A 26826-nucleotide genomic window follows, 5' to 3' on the forward strand; every position below is an offset into this window, starting at 1 on the left:
CCACTCTTTATCTGTGTATCAAAATTCGGTCTTCAGTCTTTGAAACAAAGTGGACTGTTTCGGTCTTTCTCGAGGGTCTATGGTTTAGATAGGTACGTTCAAATTCACCGACCGGGCAATTTTCGAAAATGCTGGTTTAGGTGCCCGTTTTAGCACTGCTATCAGTGCTAAAACAGTATTTTAGCATCGGTGGAATGAGCTCTCGTCCAATCAGAATGGCGCATGGTAGCATGATATAATATGATTGTCAATTGAGTATACCATCATGGCAATCTTTCTAATTTTTGTGTTCTGCTCTGCTCAGTATGTGAGTATTCTGCTTTGAAATTCACAAGAAATGTTTTATTTAACCCATTGAGTGCCAAAGTCAATTTTTGCTACCTTTTTAAAGTATAAGTTATAACACTAACAATTTTTATTCAGATCTAGACAGCTTTTTTCAGATTTTCCCAAAATTTTGGTTAAAAACTGTAGCCAATGAAAAGTTACGTCCATTTGGTCCATAACTATGAAAAAAATTACAGAAAATTCATAAAAATAGGTATTACTAAACTGTTGCATTTATACTTTGGTGGGACAAATTGCAGCATTCAAAGGGTTAAAGGAACGTAAAGAATGGCTTTATGAAAAACTTGTAACCCATACAGGTCATCGACTGTACAGAATCATTCAGAAAAATGTTTTGTAATCTTACCAATGACATTACTTTTAATTCTATTTTGAAATGTAAAGTAGATTACAAGAAAGAAAACATGCTTGTGCAATTTGATGAGAAATTTCTTCTCAGTAAATTACCATATGGGATAAACACTACAAACAGTATATACAGAAGAAATAGAATGATCACATACAGATTTCTGTAGAAAATAGAAGACAATTTCATTTGCATCTTCAATTCACAAGGCAAAGAAACTTCTTGGAAGGATCAAAATTGTCCTGGCAGATTTAAGATACATCATCTTTAAGATTGCATTGTTTATGTACAAGAATTGTGATCTTTTTAACATAATGACCGTAGGTCATCATGTTATTGTGATGGGCTTGGGTTGACGTCGTCCATTGAAAATTTTCTGTAAACGACAAAAAGTCAAAAGCTGCTGGACAGATATTTGTTACAGATGTTTAGACTATGTTCAAGGTTTTGATTTGTTAAAATGGAGCCAAACGGATCAACTGTTAGATAGATATGGGAAATTGTTGACCCCTTTTTTTAACTACCGGTAATTGATTTTTAGGGGCCTTCCATATATGTATTTTTGGAAGGTACACCAATCCTGCCGTTTGGAGTGTTTTATGAGTTTTAGAACGGAAATGTGTGTTAGATGAATGCTAGAAAGATGGAGGATGCACTGAATGGAAGTATCAGAAATTTCCACACTCTTTTGGGCATCAAAAGCAATAAAAAAACATATTTTAGATTCTCACATTTGAGATGACCCTAGGCATTTGTCATATGACTTTAGTCACATTTCACTTTCAACCTTTATTTCATTCAGATTTCCTTAGCTTAGTGTGTAATTTTGTTACCTTAATTACTGTCAACTTAGCTTTACTACACTTATCCTAACCTCATTATTCTTACACTACTGTTATACCTTATAACCACAAAATTTTTCAAGAGATGCATACATGATTGTCACTCAACTAACCATTTACAAATATGTCTTCTGCATTTTTCTCCATATACATATACCGGTACATGTCCCTTTTCTTACAAAAATGGGCTAAAAAACGCAATGTGAAAAATAGTCTTTTAGGTATATGTTGTACATTGACTCCATTGTCTGTCTAATTCACAATGAGTGGGGTTGTTGATAAATGCCGATAATACTAAGCGGTCATTATGTCCAAGTGCCGTCGGCAGTATTTTTAAATATTGTTTTTAATGCACCCATCAAAGAGAAAATTTTCTAAATGTGTTAAAGGCCTGTGTCAGAGTCAGATTGTCTTGCAAGGAAATTACTTTCTAGATTACAATTTAAGTGGAAAACAAAAGGTTATGACACTCCATAATCCTCTTACAGACGAGAACAAACTTGATCCCTGGGATCAAGTCCCGGGCCATTAATAATAATAATAATAATAATATTTATTTCTTAAAAAAAAAGCCTTCCATGTAAAAAAGACATCTCAAGGCGCACAGTACAGTGAGTTGATAAAATGTTGCTACAATCTAAAAAACTCTAAAAATAGCATTAAGCTGATAATGTTTTAGAAAAAGACATTTATTTAGTGCACTGATGTTGAGCCAGAAAGGATATATGAAGTTAAGAGGTACATGTACGCTACCAGAAGTCAATGTGCAGGTTTAGCCAAATGGATGTACCAGTAACTCTTGATAGGAAGTTCTTTCTGATGAAAGGAAATTGTACACAATGACACAAACTGATGCTAGGCTGCACTGATCCATAGAAATTTCTAGAAAGTCTGAAATGGACATAAAAATTTGTTGAGTAAGAGGGCATACGTAATGCTATGTTGTACCACAACAGAAACAATGTCAAAATGCAGGTATCATTGACTGTATGCTGCGGGCTGCCTTATTTGCACTAGACAAAGGATAAACAAGTTGTATAATTATGTAGCATGCAGGGTTAACTTGCATTTTTGAGAAACGTGAGCTCCAGCCTAATCAGATTAATGGCTATATATGATATCGTACAAAACAGACAGAGGACTCAATCAAGAAAATTAACTTTCCCAAAAGGTCACTTACACAACATACATTTAGTGATATTAATAAGTGAGACCTAGATCCAGTTTGTGTCTCAGATCAACAAAAAATCTGCCATTTTATTGAAAATGATCAAAATTTTCCCCAAGATGGACAGTAAGTACAATCCTTTCATAACACTTCAAACTATTTTTTTTTTGCAAGGTGGTATAATATACATGTACTTGGTGCCAAACAGATTTCTTGTGCAAGGACAGTTTGTCAACTCAAGATGTCAAACCACTCTTATCTACATAAAATTTCAGTGGATGCATGGACACTTGATAGGTTACAGACCTCCATGAACCATATCCACAGCCGCTTCACTTGAAGGATATTCTTCACAATATTGAACCCTATCAAGATACTTTTGACATAAACATGGTTCGTCATTCCACAATGTCTGGTTGAAACCTGCCTTTGTCTCCTAATTGGGCCACATCTTTATCTCTGAGAAGCAGCAGCAGAATCATCTTCATGTTACATCAGAAAGCACATTTAACATTGGCTGTGTTTGGAACTCTTGTCATTGAACAAGATGAATTCACATATCAACAACTTTATCTGAAAAATAAGAAGGCTATGTTGTTTATCGGAAAAGTACTTTTCATGGTAACTTGGTGCCCATTGTAACATCATCTTGTCTTCACTTCAATAGCAGGCTGGACAAGGAGTCTGACTTTGAGTTAAGTGCAGGGATACTCAATCAGCCTTTAGAAAGCTACTTTTGCAAAAAGAATCCTTTCTGTATACTTTTCCTGTGTAGGTTTCATCAGTTATCAACTAGGACTTGTAAGCTGATAGGCTTGTCATGGCTCATCCATACTCTCAGAAAAACTCCACATCAATTTCAACGTGGCACAGGATGTCTATATAAAGAAAACATTCGAAAACATATCAGTTCAATTTTTCGAACTTTCCTGTTTTGTCACATGCTGGACCATTTTGGGGACCAAGCATTGTAGCAATAACAGGTTTATGATATTTAAATTACTGATTGGTGAATGTATGATATCATATGCCTCAGTATATTACCGGTAAACATCACATGCTCTATTGGATTCAATTGAAACTCGTCAATGATGTAACAGGCTGCATAGTCATCATTTCATTGAAACAAACCTGGAACTATTTTAAACTTGACAACTTCAGGATTTAAAATAATCAAAATACATGATTGGCATAAGGAATCTGGTGTTTCTCACAAAACTATTCAAGAAAAGTCAATAAACTACAGTAATTAATTAATAAATGTTTTCATATGCTGTTTGATGATCAAACTTATTCTATTTTTTTATGCATTTTCATCTATGATGGAACGAAAGAATGTAATTCCAATTTCCATATAAATCCAAAAACTTGGAGTGAAAATGATGTAAGCATAGAATAAGAACATTATAGCCCAAACAAGCACTATTTACCATAGAGGTTAGACACTTATGTGTGATGTTGGGCAAATAATAACCTGCTCTTGGGCACTTGGTCCTACTTTTTGGCTATAATATGTAACTGTATTACGATATACTTGCTGGGGATGAGAGCTAGGCATTAATTGACTTGCTGATATGAGACAGAGACAGAGACAGAGACAGGGAGACAGAGAGAGTGCAAATGACCAAGTGTGAGCTTGCACTATGTAAACTTTTCTTCTTTTGTTAATCTATACTTGCAAGTATAGTTCACAGAATCAAATACCTGCATATGCTCATTTTGCATGAATGAAAAACATGCAATGTAGTTAATACAGGGAAAGACTTCAATGTTTTTCTAACCAGTAATTAAATGAGTCGGCAACTTTTATGTCTGGCTTGTCAACACATTTTGTATGTACTTTAGAAGACAATGTGTGTGATGAACATGCGAGTGTAAACACTGATCTTAAATTCCCTGTACTCACTATTTTCCTAGTATCAACACAATTGCATGTCTAAAATTAACCACTGCAATTTCCCCAGGCCTCTGTTCATACTGTTAATTGATTGATGGATGGTAGATTTCTCATGGCACCAGTGATACTGGTATGATTAAGACTCTATCTGCAGTGGTCGACCTTTGACTCTAAACGTGTAGCTTGATGTGGCTCCCTCTGCTTGCCTACGTTATTCTATCACCTACTCATCAGGACACAAATCCCATATTTACAATTTACCTTGAAATGAAATCAAAGAATTTAAATGCCACACTGTTCAGGTGTAGAACAAAAGCAATAACTGAGCTTCAAACAGTCTTTTTGAAACGGCGTTTTCAGTGGCCAACTACAGTCACTCCACAAGCTGGTTGGGGAATGAAATACCTAATATTTTCAGAATTCATTTCTTTGATTCGTGCTACGTTGTTTATCCATGTAAAGGGATTATTGCATTTATGAAGTGAACATGGGTCTATGTATACTGGTAGTGTGAGATATCAACTATCTGTGGCTTGGGTCGTGTGCCCATCTGCTTTGCATGATTTAGTTTTAGCAAATATACTTTTCTCATCAGAAACACCAGGAGCGAACAAGCTTTGATCCAGACAAAAAGACAGTTCATGTACAAGTAATATTATTCAAACCTGAGAATAATTTAATGCTGATGATGAATTTACTGCACCATCATACTGGTACATTTCAGTGAGCTAAATGATCTCTGCTCACATGTGTAAGGCATTGTCATAATTTCCAAGTCATTTGCTGAGGTTTTGTCTGGCATTTGATCAACAGCTGCAAAGCTGTTGCTAGTTGTGTTTTTAGCGCACATTTGGTGTACCAATGTGAGGTTATCGTATAAGCTGAATCAGTTCATTTGCATCTGATTTGCATGTCTGTATGTCTGTATATTTGTGGGTATGTGCGGATGTATGTCCGTCACACACAAAGGCTCCCATACCGCCAAAGCTACCATCTCAGTATTTGGTGTACAGGTAGATGCAGGGGTTGAGATGTGAATTTGTTCAAATGAACACATCAGTGTCAAAAATGTGCAAATGAGGTAAGAAAAAGTGAAATCCTGCAAATGTGTGCAGGAGGCATGGCAGTGAGAAACAGGCAAACTCCACTGATCTTGACTCATTTCCTGTCATTGTTTATGAACTGTTACATATAAAGAGACCAGCTGCAACCATAGACAGTAGGTGGGGGAAGACTGTTTATACTAAACTAAGAGGGGCTTGTTTCTGCTATGCATGTTGCTAAAGTTGACCTCCAGTACCTAAAGTTAGACCTTATTTACTTTTTTCATTCTTGTTTTTCTGGTTTAAATATTTCTTGTTGTTTTTCTGGTTGTACTGTGCAGAAATCATTGTCATAACATCAACTTAGAATTTTCCTCCACTGAACAGATAGAAACAACATTTATTGTTGATCATTGGTAACCCATACTGGTATATACCAATTCTGATCTGAGCGACACCGTATAATTGCGGTATTTTTTAAATGCAGATTAATAAAATAGTACGAAATATTTTGATTGTAAAAAGGTTTATTCTGAAAGGTATACCTGGTACCTCAATTATAGCCAGGCCAGCTGTTGATAGATTAAGACTTTTTGTGCCAATGTATTGGGCCAAACAGTCTCTAGAATGCAAAGATGTTTACATTCTTTGCTTACAAATGCCAGCTGATGTCCTACTGCTGTCTGTTTGTCTATCTGTCAGTTTTGATAGCTGAAAAGAAGTTTAGTTGCCTAGAAACTCACATAATAATCATTAATTTGCATAATCACTTATTTTGAAATGTGGTGGATATCTTGACAACAGCTGTGCCAAATGTAGTTGAATTTGCTTATCAGCTTACTAGTGATGTCCTTATTTAGATATCTTAAGATTGTCATGACATTTGTGCATTGAATTTCGTATTTTGTTAGGCTTTTTTGTCACTTTTAGCTAAACGAACTTCTCTGAAGCATTTTTAGCTACTATAGACTATAGTCTATAGAAGCTATTGGGATGGGTATCCGTCCGGCGTCCGTCGTCAGTCTGTATGTATGTATGTATGTATGTATGTCCGTTTGTGAGGCGTCCGTCCACTCAAATATCTTGAGAACCACAGTACTTACTGATTTGATATTTGTTGTGTAGATGAAAAATATGATTTTGAGAAACTTTTTTTTTTAATTTTTTGATATTGTTGAAAATAGGCAAATTAATGCCAAAAAAGGTGTTTTTGGTAAAAAATCTTCTTCTTCATAATCGCTGGTCAGACAGCTTTGTTATTTGGTATACAGGTCCCTAGGGATAACCCAACTTAGATTTGTTCAAATTGTGATGAAATATGCAAATGTGTATTTTTAAGGAATTTTTTTGTCATTTTTGGTCAAAATTTGACTTACATTGTATGTAATTCTTGCACTGTATAAACCCTATCAATTCACCCAGAAAAAAATAATAATATTTTAAATAATTGAATTAATTAGGAAATCATCAAAGCCAAAATAATTTTAGTGTGGAATTATCAGAAAGTTCAACTTTTTTTTACAGTTCATAGTGAAATGCTTACCATCTTGGAGGATTAAAATATGTAAAGGCAACTTTCCTGAATCCCAACTTTGATATGTTCTGAACCACCATTTATGTTATCTAAAAGAAATTGCTCATAATAGTTTGTCATGATAGGGTGGTCAAATAAATAGAGATAGACAAAGTTCTAATTTCCATTTATGGTTGACTTGGTAAGGATAAAATAAGATTACTTTTTGAGGAAAAAAATAGAGTGGTCAATTAAAAGAGTGGTCAAAGTGATAGGGTTTTAATGGTAAAGCTGGGCTGTAAGATTCCTCATGTGATATTTATAGCAATTATGCAATCTGTGTAAACAGTGCAATGAAAGTGTAACATAATTCCTTATAATGCTTTTGATGACCTTGAACTTCTTAAGTTTCAAACATTTGTCTCTTCAGTGTGCTTTCTCTGAGTACGTACAGTCTCAACTTATTCGACAGAACTTACTTACAATGTTAATTTGAAAGTTAAAATGTGCTTGGTTAATAGGATGAAACTACTGATATTAAAAGATAACCAGCTCAAGATTGTTTACAGATATGCTGTTTTTTATGACGTAAATCTTGATTTAAGCAAGTCTTGTTTACTTTGGGGGTACAATGTAATTAACTCTCGTTTATTTGCTATTATAGACTAATATAGTCCATTGAAATATCCAAATCTGTATTTTTACGGAATTTTTTCCCATTTTTGGTCAGGCCATCCTGAAATGAGCTATCAAAAATATCCACCTTCTTCATCAATACATGTGTCACAAAAGGTTATTCTCTACATAACACTGAAGAGCTCTGTCAACTGTTGAGTCGCTTGTTAGTCCCCACGGACACCGTCCGGGGGGACTTATAGGTTTGGTCATGTCCGTCCGTCCGTCCGTCCGTCCGTCCGTCCGTCCGTTCACGCAGATATCTCAGAGACGCCTGGAGCGATTTCGTTCAAACTTGGTACAAGGATAGTACCATACCTCATACAGATGCACGTCGATTTGTTTCACAATGCGATCAAATTTGGCCGTGGTAGAGGACTTTTTAGTTTTCACCTCCATAGACTCCCATGTATAAGGCAGACCATAGACTCCCATGTATAAGGCAGACCATAGACTCCCATGTATAAGGCAGTCCATAGACTCCCATGTATAAGGCAGACCATAGACTCCCATGTATAAGGCAGTCCATAGACTCCCATGTATAAGGCAGTCCATAGACTCCCATGTATAAGGAAGTCCATAGACTCCCATGTATAAGGCAGTACATAGGCTCCCATGTATAAGGCCAAGATAAATAAAAATTTAGTTTCTCATCGTATTCATATTGCAAAAAGGATGCAGTGACACAGGTTTTAGTCCCCACAGATAAAGTCCAGGGGGCTCATAGATTTGGTCATGTCAGTCCGTGAGTCCATCTGTTCACGCAGATATCTCAGACACTTTGACAAAATGTCATGTGACCTTGGTGACCTTTGACCTCGAATATACATATTTGTCCATAACTCAGTAACCACAAGTGGTAAACCTTTCATATATGGTATGATGGGACACCCTATGACGCCACATATTGTACCTCATTAATTATGTGCATATCTAATTTTGAGTGAGCCAATAGAGCTAGAGGTCTGATTTTTGGTATATATGGATAACTTAGCAATACAATTTTTTGACAAAATGTCACGTGACCTGGTGACCTTTAACCTCAAATATACATATTTGTCCATAACTCAGTAATCACTAATGCTACACCCTTCATATTTGGTATGATGGAACACCTTATGACACCACATATTGTACCTCATTAATTATGTGCATATCTAATTTTGAGCGAGCCAATAGAGCTAGAGGTCTGATTTTTGGTATATATGGATAACTTAGCAATACAATTTTTTTGACAAAATGTCACGTGACCTTGGTGACCTTTAACCTCAAATATACATATTTGTCCATAACTCAGTAATCACTAATGCTACACCCTTCATATTTGGTATGATGGAGACACCTTATGACACCACATATTGTACCTCATTAATTATGTGCATATCTAATTTTGAGCGAGCCAATAGAGCTAGAGGTCTGATTTTTGGTATATATGGATAACTTAGCAATGCAATTTTTTTTGACAAAATGTCACGTGACCTTGGTGACCTTTAACCTCAAATATACATATTTGTCCATAACTCAGTAATCACTAATGCTACACCCTTCATATTTGGTATGATGGGAGGACACCTTATGACACCACATACTGTACCTCATTAATTATGTGCATATCTAATTTTGAGCGAGCCAATAGAGCCAGAGGTCTGATTTTTGGTATGTAGGGATAACTTAGCAATACGATTTTTTTGACAAAATGTCAAGTGATCTCAATGACCTTTGACCTCAAATATACATATTTGTGCATAACTCAGTAACCACAAGTGCTACACTCTTCATATTTGGTATGATGGGACACCTTATGACGCCACATATTGTACCTCATTAATTATGCACATATGTAATTTTGAGCGAGGCAAAAGAGCTAGAGGTCTGATTTTTGGTATATATGGATAACTTAGCAATACAATTATTTTGAAAAAATGTAATGTGACCTCAATGACCTTTGACCTCAAATATACATATTTGTCCAAAACTCAGTAACCACAAATGCTACACCCTTCATATTTGGTATGATGGGACACCTTATGACGCCACATATTGTACCTCATTAATTATGCACATATCTAATTTTGAGTGAGCGAATAGAGCTAGAGGTCTTTTTGGTATATAGGGATAACTTAGCAATACAATTTTTTTGACAAAATGTCACGTGACCTTGGTGACCTTTGACCTCAAATATACATATTTGTCCATAACTCAGTAACCACAAGTGCTACACCCTTCATATATGGTATGATGGGACACCTTATGACTCCACATATTGTTCCTCATTAATTATGTGCATATCTAATTTTGAGCGAGCCAATAGAGCTAGAGGTCTGATTTTTGGTATGTAGGGATAACTTAGCAATACAATTTTTTTGACAAAATGTCACGTGACCTCGGTGACCTTTGACCCCAAATATACATATTTGTCCATAACTCAGGAACCACAAGTGCTACACCCTTCATATTTGGTATGATGGGACACCTTATGACGCCACATATTGTACCTCATTCATTATGTGCATATCTAATTTTGAACAAGCCAATAGAGGTAAGTGTATGATTTTTAGTATATAGGGATAGACTATAGGATAGAAATTTTTTGACAAAATGTCATGTGACCTCGATAACCTTTTACCTAAAATACACGATTATGTCAATAAATAAGTAACCACAAGTGCTATGTCCTTTATATTTAGTAGGATGGGAGACCTTATGACAACACATGCTTTACCTCGTTAATTATGCCCATATATAATTGTGGGCAAGCTAATAGAGCTAGAGGTCTGAATTTTGGCATATATGGATTAATTAGCAATACAATGTTTTTTTTTCAAAATGTCACGTGACCTTGATGACCTTTGACCTTGAATATGCATATATATGCATAACTCAGTAATCACAAGTTCTTTACGCTTCAATTTTGATAGGATAATAGACCTTAAGATGTCACATCTTGTACCTCATTTATTATGCACATATGTATTTCTTGGCTGGCCAATACAGCTAGAGGTTTGATCTTTTTTCCCGATATAGAACCATAACTTAGACATGCCTCTTGTTTCAAATTGGGAACAATGACATAGACCTATGTGTCCATAGATCTGAACATATACACTTTAGTGATACTTCTTAATGACCTCATTTCCCTGCCCCCTCAAGACTTATACTCCTATTACAAGTGGGGACTATGTCATTGTCAATGACTTGTTTTTTCAAAACAGCCGGTCAGACCAGTGACCTTAGTGAGATAATTTCATACAGTTAGGAAATACTTAATTTTGTATCCATGTCTATAGTAGCTTCAGGGACTTTGGCCCTATGTTTTATGATAGCCTTCAAATTTTATTTAACGTTGCCTAAAATAACTTCAAACAGGTTTGCTAATATGATGGTGAAATTACTCTTGTAAGTCTCCATGGTCAATTTGATCTTTTTTTGGTCAAAAAATCTTTTTCTCCATATCTGCTGATAACTTACAATTTATCATGTTAGTTTGTACAGATGACTTCACTCAGTAATTAGAAAATTTACATACGTAAATGATTTGAGCCAGGTTTGTCTTTTTGGTCATAACATCATTTTCACTGAAACCATTTGTCTGACATTCATGAGCAATTCATTTCATGTCTGGTTGAATATTAAGAGATAGCTACACTTTATCACACTGGTATATTATAGTTTTGAGATTAATTATTAACTTTCTTTGAATATTTATCCCTTTCTTGATCTTTCCACAGATGGAAAATTTCCTTACTCAATTGTCATGGGTGATTTTAACATCTACAAAGACTTTGAAGAGCCAATGCAGAAACTGCTGACCGGCCAGTTTGCAACAAATGGAGGTTGTGCGAAAAGCCTGCATGTGCATTATCCAGCCAAAGAAAATGGCGCCCTCTACATCGATGCATGGAGAGCTGCACATCCAGGAGATGTTGGGCTAACATTTAGCAACATGGTGAGTGGAGTGATTTTTTACTGAAAATTCAGCTTGAGCTAGATGCATTGAATTAGACATTAACAACGCAGCAGTTTTGGATTACAGAATACTACCAATTACCATTGGCGTCGTGCGTCATTGTTGTGACATTGGACCAAGGGAAACTACATCAGCAATCTGAAAAAGTGTGTCACATGACCAAACACCCTCCTTCAATTATTTTTATGAAATTAAAACCATTTACCATTAAGACAATGAGGTACTCTTCAATGTATATGAACAATTACACCAGAAGGATGTCACAAGGTTATAGGAACAGCATACAACATGATATATAAGAGATAAAAAGTCTTGCTCGTTTTGAAGAAATTCAGTACCTAGATATGTAATGAATACATATGGTGCCTGAATGTGAGCAAAAAATACAATATAAAACAATATTTTTTGATTGTTGGTTTTAAATGATCTTTTCAATATTTATTATTCGTTTTTATTCCTGGCGTGAGTTAGATTTGTCATTTAAATTTCTAAGGAATGAATATCTAGGAAAATCATACCTGTAAGATTTTCATTGTAATGGATTTTAGTGGCTACCTTCTCACTTATAGGTATTTCTTTTACCCTATAAATTTAATTCATTACCAGGAAAGCTGGTGGAAAATTACAAACTTTAAAAGAATTATTCAATGGAAGAAATAGGACTTTCTGCCAGTAACCTTTGTTATTCTTTATATGAAGTACTAGTAAATTTGGTGTCATTTAAATTTTAAGGACAAAATCTCTGGCAAACCATAATACCCCTAATGTTTTCTGCACATCTGCTTGTTAGTTTTAATGGAAGTGGAATATAGTGGCCTTCTTGATGCCTTCATCTTACTTTTTGACACTGAAAACATGTCATTACTGGGAAATACCAGTAAGGTGCAAATGGAATACAAATAATTGAATTGAAAAACGAGGACTTTCGGCTAGTTGGAAACAACTTCCTCTTCAGTGGCCTTTTCAATGTCAGGGATGCTGACCAGGGTTAATATTGGTCTTTGATTTGTGATAAAGTTAGAAAAAATGACTAATAGTATGAAAAAGTTGCTTTCAAGCGATACTTTGATAAATGACCTTGTACTGTAGCCCACACCAAACTGATCATTTAGAAGAATGTCCTACAGTGTGAAGACAAGTTGTCTTCTAAGTGATAATTTGGTGAATGACAGTGTACCCTACATTGACATGATCATGCTTTCATTGCACGTTGCATTGCCTTCTCATGTGATGTTGATGACCTTAGGTGTTACAGTGGGTAGGACTGACCTTCAGAGGCCTTGAAGTCCAATTATCAAGGTCAAGAAAAGCTTTTTAGTTGGGCCGTAAGTGTTTTTGACACCAAATGAACCTTGTGCATGGTTGACCATCTCTCAAATTGATAGTTCACACATTTCTGGACGAAATGTCAGATTAGATATTGGAATTTTTACAGTTCCAATTACATTGCAAATCACAGTCTTCAGTCATTAAAACTGTATCATCTAACAGAATGACACCAAAGATTTGTACTGTGAGTTGATGTTGTTCTGAAATTTGAAAGCTTACAACTAAGAGAACTTGTATGAAAAACTTATTTTTTCCATGTGTAATCATATTTTGGTATCTTGAGCCTTGATGTTATTTTCCTTAAAAGCACAGATGTGAGCAAGTTTTCTCCACTGTTTTATTCAAAGGAATGATCAAAATACTTGATGAGTTTTCCCCATTTCCCTGTCGTTGATGGTACACTATACCCATGGTATGATGGTACACTACACTACACAATGCAACTTCACTATAGCCAAGAGAGTTTCTTCAAGCAGGGACCCTCCCTCAAATCAATAGTTAGGAAGACTATTCTACGCTCAGACCTAACCAAGCCAGGTGGACCAGACGATGGATATGATGTAATCAGTACCTGACTTTACGAGTGCAAACCAAGGTGATATTATGAAGCAACAGAAGAAATATTACTGCTGTTTTCAAAATATTAATATACATGCATGATCCCGTACCTTGTTTGAAATCACTAGGTAGAAGGACATCATACCAACATGTATCAGTAATCATCTAGATCAAAATTACTACTATAAAGGAAAACAAGTCCAAGCGTTTGAAATATTCACCTGAACCAAATGAATTATATCTTGAAAACAGATTATCCTTTCTTTCCACATCACTTGATGAACTTAACAGGAGGATGGTCTCATTCAGTTCCAGAGATTTTACAAACTTTATGTATGTTCTTGTAACGTTAAAAAAAAGATGCAAAAAAAGACAGAGTCTGATTTCAGTATTATCAGAATGTGAGTTCAGCTTTGTCCGGCAGGCATAGGCCATTCGTGAGTGAAAGCTGAAATTATAGAGCATTACCTGCTCTCATGTATCACTCCCATCATGATAATTTTGCTGTTCTTTCCCATGTAGGGAGAGAGGCTTACACAGAGTGAGCCTTTTGCCATTAAAAACCTTGTTCTTCAAAATGTCATTCTAAGAAATAGCTGTTTAGGTTTAAAATTCAGTTTATCTTGATTTTCAACCCACTGTCTGAGTGTAAGACTGTTTCAATTATATGAATTACAACTAAATTTTTGCTTTCATAATAGCATAACAATGAAAAACACGTATTCACAAACCTACAGAATTTACACACTGTAATAACGTACCCTTTCAATTACATGAATTTTGTAGCCACTCCATCAAAAGTAAGAGTAGACACTGCCTTGATATTGAAAGCCTTGTAATTATGTGCCCTTTTATTGTATGACTTTCCCAAATTTTGTACCATCAAAAATAATAAGTGTAAACATAGCCATATCTTTTAACTTTTGCAATCACACATACAGCCTTCAATTGCATTATTGTACTTCATTTCATTTTGCCCTTATGTGGGTTTGTGATGAGTTTTACAACAAACCGAGTTTATGATAAAGTCAAATGTTCATCCAAACTGTCAAATTTAATGAGTCCCCGGAGTATGTTATTTTGATCTGTTTTATTGTTTATCTCATTTTATTTCATTTTATTCTATTGACCTTTTCTACTACAGTTTGTAATGAAATAGCATCATAAGTCAAAGCTGAATAAAGCCAGAGTGATTTACAAAATATTATGAAAATACTGGTACAGCATTGCAAAGAGAGACAGCATCCCATGTTTATCCATATTTTAGAATAGTGCACTGTGCACTTTGCACTATGTTTCCATGCTTCCTATTCAGTGGACTTAAAAAAGTAGGGCGACAATAAGCAATACATCAATGACATAATGGTAGCACTTGTAATGAAATCTGTGCTGTGCTCTCTTTTCGCCACCCCAGTAAACCGAACCTTTCAACAAAATTAGAGTTTATGAAACGTGAAATTTACTGCCGTTTTTGCAGATAGAGTAATCTGTGTGTTCATAAAGGTTTGATTTATTATTGCCATTATCTCTGTGATACATCAGAAAAAATGTTTTTGATGTGACTCATCGGGGATAAAAGTACACACATTACCCAGCCACTCTCGGTGAAAATGTTTAATTTCAGGGAGGACTAATCAAGAAAATTAATAATTGATTTAAGTGTTTCAGTTAATGGAAACACTGGCATTAAAGGATAAACATATCTTACAACTCTCAGTTCTGATATGCTGGATTAATATGTAGCCGTATGGGTCTATCTCAAAAGCATTGCTTGTATTGTGTGCCTACATGACTGGACTAGATGTACACACACATCCATCTGTTACATGTACTCAATTCAGAGTTATGTGGACCTAGGATTTACTTCTATAACAAATCATGATCACCAGATTGAGCCAAATCTTTAAACAGCAGTTACTTTAGGCCTACATGTATATGTTTACTGATAAAAGTTGTATGCTTATGTACATGTATACCGGTATACCAATACTGATCTACCCAGTATACTATAATTGTATATGTATGTAGTGTTGTTAGCTCACATGTTCACACACGTGGGCTAATGTCGCAGTGATGTCTGTCTGTCCGTCTGTCTGTCCATGTGTCTGTGCACCCAATATCTCAAAAACAGCTCATCAGATCAGAATCAAATCTGGTACATACACATGTAGATTTAGTTTGCAAATGGCAAGGACTGATTTGTTTTTGGTGGGTGTGGCTTGCTTACTTTTTTCTCATTTGCATAATTAATGATTTTAGGAAAAAATGTCTATACATTGAGAACAACTGCACACAATTTCATGAGATTTGCTACAAATGTTGATCACACCAAGATATATCAGCAGTGGGAACCATTAAGGGGTGACATGAAAGAGAGTTGCTAATTTGCATATTTAATGAACTTTCATAGGGATATATATCTGGTTTGACTCGATCAAAATTGACCAAACTTGGTAATACTATATATATTGGAGATACTATGATATAACATTATTGAAAGTCAAAAGACATTTTTACTTCAGCCAATTCATAATTTGCATATTAAATGAATTTTCCTAATTAGGGATATATATCTGAATTGACTTGATCAAAATTGATGAGACTTGCTATGTACATTAAATACACTATAATACAATATTATTGAAAATCATTAAGCATTTTTGCTTCAGCCAATTCCTAATTTGCATATTTAATGAACTTTGCTAATTAGGGATATATATCTGAATTGACTGGACCAAAGTTAATGAAACTTGCTACATATATTGAAGATACTATGATACAACATTATTGAAAATCATTATGCATTTTTACTTCAGCCAATTCCTTATTTGCATTTGATCTTTTCTAATTATGGATATATACTGGGATTTACTTGATCAAAGTTGGCAAAACATGCTATGTACATTGATGAATGTACCAGGTTAAAATAATATTGAAAGTAATTTCACATTTTCATGTCAGTTAATGTATAATTTGCATGTCTAATGCGGTTTCACAGTTTGGCATGTATGGCTTGAAGGACTCGGCCAAAGGTAATTACACTTGCTATATACCGGTATAGTGGTGATACAGTGACAGCAGTGAAAGAAATTGAATATTTTTATTTCAGCTAATTACAATTTGCATACTTCATGACCTTTTAGAATTAATCTGTTGTAAATATTGTTCATTATGTTGATCATAATACTTTCAATGAACGCTCTGAGGTCAAAGCCAATTCTGATTAACTATTAGGTGGCCTCGTCCCGAGACCGTCGCACTCACAGCCTCAAACCCGGCCCATTTAAACATAAAACAAGTATTATTGTTCACTTAAATGATGCCTATACTGACAACATACAGACAGACACAAGTGTTGGGGGTCAAGGTCAACAACTTTATTCCAATGTTGACTGGCTATGAGCCCATTTCCGCCAAAAGCCCCCGACACCAGTGGTAGGCGCTAGCCCTCCGGCGCCCTGTATGTAGCGCCATTGTGGCTAAGTGAGTCCATGCTTGTTTATTGGTTTGTAGAGTTCTTACTGCAAAGGTCCTGGAGCATTAAAGAGTGCGTGGAAACAGACATATGGTAGTGCCATTCCTGTAAAGGGTGTGTCTTGCAACTTTGCAGGTAGACTATGGCTCTGAAGTAGTATTTAATTTTGTGCAGGCACGATAAGGAGTTCGCGTCGTTATCATTAGTTCTGACGCATCTGGCGGTAATCTGAAAGTTAGAGATTACCGACAGCCGGAAGAGTTCGCATAGCCACTCCATGGCTGTCGCATTACATGACGTGCCAGAGTTTATTATATACATGGTGGTGGTATTGTCCGGGTATACCACTATGTGGCGTTTGTCCCAGAAACGATGCCACTGCCTGCACGCAAGCAGGACAGTGTAAAGTTCCTTGAGGTTGATATGCGCATCTGCAGTAGTTGGATGGTCCGCTGACCAACGCGTGTAGAACCAGTTGTTCGGGTAAATGCCCGCTCCCGCTGCTGAGCATGCGTCAGTGGTGAAAATCTGCTGGGGCAACAGAGTCTCCTCTATGAAGAATGCCGTACCATTAAAAGTTTTGCTGAGATTCGCCCACCAGCTGATATCCGCTCTCGCTTGCCTTTAAGGCGTATGTGATGAGCCTGTCATGAGATCGAGTTTGTCACATCGATGAATGTGCACTTGCCACGAAAAACTCTGACTGCCCCATTGAGCTTGCCAATTAGTTGCTGAAGGTCGTGTTGCGTCGCTCACCACTTTGGAAGCCGATATTCCAGGAGGTCGCTTAGTTCTTGGAGCTTGGTACCGTCCGGGGACAAGGTCCGTGTGTGCGCGTTTAATACAGATCCCTAGGAATGTTATGCATTGCATAGGCTCGACCACCTTATCCCAGTTTATGTAAAAGCCAAGTTGTTTAAGTAGTTGTAGCAAAGCCTTAACCTGTTCACCCCCAATTCCCTGTAAACAGGTCCAATATCACCATTGACAACAATGGGTTTGGGCCAAACCATGGTGGTAAGAGGGTTAAAGGCTTGTTCGCACGCTAATTTAGAGTCCGCGATGATTAGATTACGCAAGATTACGACATCATACCCTTTAATTCCTTCGCATCATTCTGGTAATACTTTGCGTGATGCGAGTGAAAATTTCCGGGCTCTTTGCTGCACCAAATGGAAGGTGTGTGTCGACCATGTAAGTCCAAGTGTCATGTTGCGTGAATTTGTAATGTAGGCCCGTAGCACATTGTGAGTCAACCCTTATGGGTACAGAGCGATAAGCGGATTTCAGGTCGACTTTGGCCAGGTACAATCTTGGCTTGTACATAGTTACAGCGTGATCGATAGTTTCATATTTGAATGAGTTTGTAGATGCATATGAGTTCACGCTTTTGCCGGTAGGTTGGCTGCAATCGTGAATGAGTCTAACCTTGTTTGATTGTTTCTTGGGTATAGCACCGAGGCCGCTTATAATTTGCGGTTAACTGTTCGTGATCTTGTAATTTCCTGCTGATATTTTATGCAAAATTTATTGTTCGACCGCCTCGCAGTAAGCTGGATCAGTGCATGATGCATAGTTCATTTGTTCCACTTTTTGAAGGGGGGTGCCAGGGTCGATGATGTCGAAACCGTATTTAATGCCGTTTAGTATGTAGTCGCGATCCATGTCTTATTTGTGTTCGTTTTCCCATTTTTCCAGGCAATCAGTCAGAGGGCTAGCTACCTTATGCTAGGCTTGGCCACCCAGTTCTTGGCTGAGTAGTAAATTGTGGCGGTATTGTGGGTGGACTTGGCGGCAGCCGCCTCCATGCACACGTGCGCGAAACGACAGGAAGTGCGGCTGCAGCCGGCTGTTTTTTTGAAATCGAAGCCGATTTCGGTTTCTCTTGTGACAAAGCTGCAGCGCACGGTGTCCTTCGTAGTCTTGGGAGTATTTCCGTTTGCCTGGTGAGTAGTTTGTCGTTTATCAAGGTGATAGAGTGATAAATGGAGGTCCACAGAACCCCATGTGATTGAGTCCATCGCCTGTTTCTTGCGATACTCGTGATCATACGATAAAACTGGTGATGTCGTAAAAGATTGTGCGTAATCCCGATATTAATTGTGTGATCGAGGTACGCTAACGTGTCCTTCATGGACAGGCCACAGTTAATCAGTGTCTTCAAGACTACAATATAGTGAACCAACATTTCAGATGAAATTCTGAAATCAATTGCTTGCACACAAATGCACATGTTACTTCCCACTTCAACCAAAGTAAATTTAAATATATTATCAAATATATATAATATACAGATATAGCATGTTTTGTGGAGGAAAATTGTCAATAATTTGCCAGATAGACTCCATGTATTATGATTTGATATTTTTGGATGAAGCACTATATCGGCCACATCTTGCCTCCTTATAGTTGCACAAAATATGGTAACCCTCCCTCAAATGTATGAAATAATGTATCTCTTCAAAAATGCTTACGTGATAAATTGCAACTATCCTCCAAAAACACCAGCCCTCCCCTCCGTAATTTGTCCCTAACTTATACAACAATTAAACCAATTGTTATGTAAATTAGCTGATACTGTTTCAGTTATTCCCAGGGAGAATACTGCAGTGGTTTGGGGGAGGGTCAAGTTTTAGAATGTTGGACAAGGGTAGGGTCACATTTTAGACAGGAGGATAGGGAGGAGGGTCACATTTAATGGTACAAGTGTGCGCGGAATTCCGCGGTCCACCCACTCACCCCTGGTGACCCCCCTGTAACTACTGAAGGCTTCCTAATTGCAGTCCACTTGAGGTATTTATTTTGTCAATTTTGATGCCAGCAGTTTAATGACAGTACTACAGCTCTTAGAAATTAGATTCTAAACATTTCACTGACAACTTGTGAATGCTGATTAGATTTCATTTTCTTTACTTCACCATACTATGCAAATTTAAGCAAATCATCCAATTTCCTGTTTTCAACATTTCAAATATATTTATCTACATTCTTACTTGCCCTGGTCACATTTTGTGGAATTTTCACACAAATGTTTTTAAAATACTATGTAACAAAAAGCCAATTGTGTTTGGCAAGACATTTCTGACATTTGGAATAAGAGTCGTTTAATTTAATTTGTTTTATACATGATTTCAATCACTATTTTGAATGTCTGTCTTTCAATCCCAGTCATTTCAGAATGAGAATAGATATGCAATTATAATTTTTTCCCCTACATAATATTCTAGATTTAATGAGATATTAAATTTTGTAAAGTAGTATCCAGTTTTTGACTTATCATTAATACAAAAATTGAGGTTTTCTACTTCAGCTATATGTGCTTACAAAATATACATAGCATGATGGGGTTTTCATGTGATCTTTTATAGAAAGCTTGCTTTGAAAAAAGTGTGTTTGTTGAGTGCAATACCTCCTTCAATATGCTGATGACATAACTTCTGATGCGTACCATAAATTATGTCATTGGAGCATCTATATCTGCAAGCACGGAAGGAGTAGAGATCAGACAACTGTCAATTTAGCATGTTTCAGTGAGCATAACCACATAGTTGCTCACATGAAACAAAATCAAGCAAAATAATAGCAATGACTATGTCCCTTTCAACTTCTTGTAAGCCTTATATGTTCAGTTGTTAAAAGGTAGATCATTATTTCAGTAACTTCTGGAGGGTCAAGTTCTATCTCAAATCAGAAATTATGAAGGTGTCTTTTGAGACACGTTCAACTCCAGGTTACTGAAGGCAAATAGCCAATACTATTTCATTGTATTCTCTAAATATTAGTACATCCCTGTACAATTAATCATCAACTTGACAAGCATGCCAAACTGAGAGTGTAAAGTATTACCATAAAATCCATAATAAAATAGGTTATAATACCAGTGAGCTGCTGGAGATGCAAGAAAGCCCTTTTAACATATCAAATAGAAGTGTTCCTGAATTGCCCAGGAGTTGATTTTTTGTATACATTGGGATTTCTAATAACCGATTTAATTTCAAGAGAGTTCATGATCATATTTCACTGTAGATTATAAACTCGACCTAATATTAGACCCTATGTAAATTATTGACCCTATGTAATTAATGTGGACCCAATGTAAATTGAATGAAAACTCTGGTGATGTGTGTTAAGATGAAATGGATGTGATACCAATAGAAAACCATTTCAGGCCTAGATCCCGTCCATACACCAGTAACCCCCCCTCCCCCCACTCTTTTTCTCTCTCAATATTTCTTCACTATCATCAGGTCTAAATGCACTGCTGACAATATAAGGAACATGTAAAGTAGCAATTAGGCTTGTTGAGAGCTCAGCCATCGTGCTTGTTCATGATATTACCCAACATCACATGAAGCAGGTTGAATGTTTCAGGTACATATGTGCACTGACGGGATTTTTCATAAGACATTCACTGGCGGCATATGCAGATTCTGTGTCCATGGTTTCCGGGCAAATACCTCAAGAATTTCCAACACTGGCAGTTTCACATATTTATGAGATAACAGGGTACAGATGTTTGGGGCTTTGATGATGGGAAGTATTTCATTTGAGTATCAATGCAAAGTTACGTCTAATGCAACGGTCATTTATCAGCAATTTCCACGGCACAGGCATTCATTAGGCAAAAACTCTGTTGAATCATGTGTACCTATACTCAAAAAAGGTAAAATAGAGTTCAGACCGTCTAGATAACCATGTTCGTATTATCTGCAATCAGACAACTGTAGGTAATTGCTTCTCATATTCTCTGGATTTCCAACTGGTGTCATGTGCTCCATGGTAATTGTCTTGGGGTTGTTTGCTTCAGCAAAGACATAGCCGCCTCAAATGTTTGCGTTTCATGCTCATAGGTTGCCCCAGGAAATTTCAAACCATTCTCTCGTAAAATCAGAGAAAATATCAGGGGTCATCTGAAGGATAACAGACTGTCTGACAGCACATATACCGGTACTTTGGAAATACAAAAAAGCACAGAAAAAAAGGTGTTCATGTACTTGTGTCCTTTTTTTGAATCAAATTTGATATATTAAATAGGAATTCATATATTGCTATGGTAATCAATGCAAATGTGTCATTTCCTTTGCAAGAAAAATTTCCTCACATATACTCTTTTGAGAGGCCTAGCGGAAAACATGAACAACCTCTGTAATAGATGATTCCACTCTCTCCAGGTTTTTGTCCCATATTATTGAATATACATGGTTGGCTATGGTGTTGCCAATCGCAACAGCAAGACAAGTACTCTAAATGGAAAACAAGAAGCCATCTCAGAAATATAATGTAAACAGCATTAAATATATGACAAGTTGGAAACATATTCTAAAAGGTGCACAACATATCAGAGAACAATGCCATACATGTCTGTACGGAGGGTCGCTGATGCAAAACACCCAATGATATTAGAAGCCATAATTACTGTATGTTTTAATTTTCCCATTCTCATCTCTTCTGAATCCCAATGTCAAATTTATAAATAATGATAATGTCCTATGATGTGAAAAAGAAATGATATTAATCTGCCATGACTACAAATTGATAAAATATATTAATCAGATTACACTTAAAGATTCAAAGATGTTGAGAAAGTGAAGAGTCGTCCTTTCCAAATCTGGTAAATTTTCATGAACAACATGCCATGTGTTTTTAACAGTAAAATAACATTAGATAAATCATTAGATGGCCACAAAGACATACAGTAACTTTGAACAGAAGCCTCCAGGCATTCTATTTTGCGTTGGTTGGTACCGTACAATACCATGTGTATCTGCAGTGTCTTGCAATATTATGAGCTCTCATTTGGTATGCCAGCAGGAGCATATTCGATCAGTCAATATTAGTGTGTATCTCCATACACCTCGGTATGCTGATGTTTATGTACCAGTACTGGGTAAAATAGGAATGTACCATATATTTGCATGTACAGGTACATGTATTGTGTCTGGTTGGCAGGTATGTACAGCATGTTCATCAATCTAAAACATTGAGAGCCACTGTGTGTCATTTCAATATTTAGCATGAAGATGCATCATCAGTTTGTATGAAGGTGCCTTCAAATTGCCCTTAGCCAGGTACTGAGATTATTTTGTCAAAATACGCAACACTGAATATTTTATCATATATTTTCACCTGCCTCAACCTTGATGGTATGGTAATTTAAAGGACCGTCTGGTACATTGAAATATCTTTGATGGCACGTATGGTTAAATTTCTGTAAGAAACAATGCTTTAAGGTGACTTTTACAAGTCTTATCACCTTGCTGTACCAAGCTGTACCAAGTTTGTGAAAAGTTGACGTACTTCCATTAACTGCAGTCCGGCTTGGCCTAACCCTGAAGGATTTCTTTTAGTCAGTAATTTACAAGTCACACAGTTTTTCTCCATTGAGCACAATTAGTAAGTTGGAGTTCTTTCAGTTCTGGTTTTCAACTTGCGTCAAGCCATGGGAAGATTAAATACTGTGTATCTACAGGATGTACTAATTTAATAGTCCCACCAGATAAACAGATTGGGTTCCATTCTTCCATGATGTATGCATTTGCATGCTTGCATGAATCCTTCCGGAGCCCTCTCTCTGATGTGACTGAACCTATGTATTTGTCTCAAACTTGGTATATAGACAACACTATGGCATGCATAGGCATGTCAAATTATTTTGTCATCCAATCCAATATGGCAGTCAGGTGGCCACTTTGTTTCAAGAGCTGTAATTTTCTTATGCCTTGACTGATTTCATTCAAAGTTAGCACAAAGATTCTAGTACACTGTGACTTATATGACTGTGCTTTTTATTTGTTTTCATGATTGGTGGTCATTTTGTTTTAATTTTTGTCAGTCTGGAGCCAGCAGTATTCTGACATGACTGGACTGATTTCGTCCAAACTTGGAAGAAGATACTTTCAGATGCATGTAAATTTGCGTTGCAATACAATGCAATATGGCAGCCTGCTGGCCATTTCGCTTTGTAATATGTGTCCTTCCAGAGCCATTACTTAGACATGACTTAAATGATCTCATTCAAACTTGGCACAAGAACAGATATACAGCTGCACATCAACAAATTTCACAATGAATCGAATATGCAAACACATATCTTGTAAACACATAAAATATACAAATTCAACCAGTAACAGAAGACACAGCACTCATATGGACTGTGCTAAAATGTTGAATACTAGACATTCCCTCATGCTTTTTGAGTACAGCAAGAAAGTGTAGTTTAAAACAGACTAAAAATGAGAAAAGCACATACGTTACAGCTAATGGAGCTGTGATACTAGTGAAACAATAGGGATGATATCATCAAGATTTAAATGCCAGACTTTAATAAGAAGAATAAAGACAAATCATGGCCGTGGAAATGTAATTTGAGGGCAAGGAGTGTGTCAGTTATTCAACGTGTGGGAAGAAGGGAAATTATGATAGATTCTCATTAAACTGTCAAGTAACATTTTGTTCCTCTGAAATTGCGTTTTTGAGATCACTTTCCTGTAAGTGCTTGGGCATAACAGAACCAGGTGTGCATTCAGATGTTGAAACCCCCAGTTATCAACATATGAATGTGTTGGGAACATGAGTAACGGATAAGTATAGTGCTACATTCTGTTGAAATTAATCCAAAATGCCAGCAGCTTAACAAATATAGAAAAGCCTGAATTTGGCAGACATATGAAATACTATTCACTCTTGCCAAGTTTTTGACAATTTTAAAGTTTTTGATTTAAGGAAATTTTTTTGAAGCTTAATATGGCTTAACTGAGTAAAACCTGGATTTTTTATCTGCGTGGCCACCGCTTTGTTTAAACATTTAAGATGCCAAAAGTGATTTACAGATACTTGCATACTAACTGAAGAGTTGCTTTTGTGGCCTCACATGAAAAGAGAACAATTCTGCACAAATTGGGAGTTAGAATGTTTCAGCTTTATAGCCAGTCAGTAAAGCCCTGATCAGTATTCTGAACAAGGTGTTGTTGACAGAGAAACTGCTCTTGACTACAAATACTTAAAATGAGCATGACAAGAAAGGTCCATTTACATTTTGAATACAGATTGACACATCCTCCGTGAGTCCTGATTTCTACAATAATAAAGATCGAACACAGATGCTGCTGATAACCCTGGCATGCTGTCTTTTGATAATGACAGAGTAACAGATAGCAAAATACATAAGTTAAATTTACAATTAATCATTTTGAAGAAGACAAAGATTACTTCCCAAGACTAGTTAGTATGCCACAGTCACGTAGATCAGTATCTGCTTCTGATGTAGTTAAAACCTGATCACCAGCTGGACCAACTCCAGATTTATTTTTAAAAATGGACTGTCATGCACGCATTGATGAATTGCTGAATGAGTTTCCTAGGGTGTTACACATTTACTGAGTAGCTAGCTTGTCCAGGTCAGCAGTTGTTAAGAAAGTTGAATCTGATTCTGAAGTATCCACAAAGGTTAGTCATTTACTTTTGTGATGGTATAAGTAAATTTTAAGGCGGCCTAGCATATAGCACAGCGTATTTTGCTAAAAATCACTTGTTCACAAAGATACATTCAATTTTCATTAATCTGTTAACCCTAGGATGGAAATATTGGTTAGGTTCAGCTTTTAGCATGACAAGCAATTGTGAGTTGGGGGAGAAAGAAGTGTCAATTTATGCAAATCACCAATTTCCTGGCTTCTTTTTCTTCCATTTTCAACATTTCAACAAAAATTTATTCCACTCTGGCTGGGTCAAATTTTGCATTTTCATGTTATGTTCTTTAAATACTACTGGTCCAAAACATGCACCAGACGAGCTTGAATTATGTGGACTTGGCAAAAATCAAATACTCACATCAGTTTGCTGTCTGTGACATTTGTTTTTTAACTCCGGCTGATGTAATGTTTCGTAGCTTTGTTTCATTTTATAGCAATATATGTAATTTTCTATTTTCGCTGAATTTTCCTCAATTCTGCAATTTTGTCACTGGATTGCTTTGAAATTTGACATTAAGGTTCCTACAGGTATTGTTATGTACATTCATTGAAACTATGATGAAATAACTTTAACATTCCAGCTGAATATGATAAGTTATCATATTCAGCTGGAATGTTTATCAAGTGTCTGGCTAAAAGTGAATAAAACTTCATACCAACAATTGCTACTGAAAGATTTGTCAAATCAATTATAATAAACAATAAAGATCAATTTCAGTCACCATTTTCTTATTCTGTCAACAAAACCTACCAGAGGTGACCAGGCTATACTGACACATTTAACCCTTTGCGTGCCAAAGTCAATATTTGTCCCCTTTATAAAACATACCATAGTCAATTTTTTTTTCAGATTTTTGCCTAAATTTTGATAAATATCTGTAGCTTATGAAATGTTGTGTCCTTTTGGTCCAAAATTATCAATAATATTACAGAAGAATTCATAAAGATTGGTAAAATGTCGCTGCACCAAAATATTGGAAGAAAAAATTACAGCACTCAAAGGGTTAACCTTATGCCTGTGACTGAGATCAGCAAACCCCATATCAGAGCCATAAAGTTATTATTGTACCGTATGCAATGATAAATATGTGCTTAAAATAATGTTCTACAAGGTTTTTAGCTCATATTTGGTATGTATACAAATACCAAAAAGAGCTTATATGGTGAGTCTGACACTGGCGTCTGTATGTCTGT

The 26826-nt window shown here is 36.2% G+C and overlaps 1 protein-coding gene across 9 annotated transcripts in view; it reads left to right on the forward strand.

The window, feature by feature from the left end:
* Positions 1–26826, forward strand: part of LOC139135985 (uncharacterized) — a 127621-nt gene that overhangs the window by 16010 nt on the left and 84785 nt on the right. For 7 of the 9 annotated variants that reach the window (XM_070703799.1, XM_070703804.1, XM_070703805.1 and 4 more), the window contains one exon: positions 11561–11778. In XM_070703799.1, the coding sequence (XP_070559900.1) occupies positions 11561–11778 (218 nt within the window). Of the gene's footprint in view, positions 1–11560; positions 11779–13475; positions 15796–26826 lie in introns of those variants that run through there. The other 2 variants (XM_070703806.1, XM_070703808.1) reach the window with 2 other exon arrangements.

Source organism: Ptychodera flava, chromosome 6 (assembly GCF_041260155.1).
Source record: "Ptychodera flava strain L36383 chromosome 6, AS_Pfla_20210202, whole genome shotgun sequence".
NCBI classification, from domain to species: Eukaryota; Metazoa; Hemichordata; class Enteropneusta; family Ptychoderidae; genus Ptychodera; species Ptychodera flava.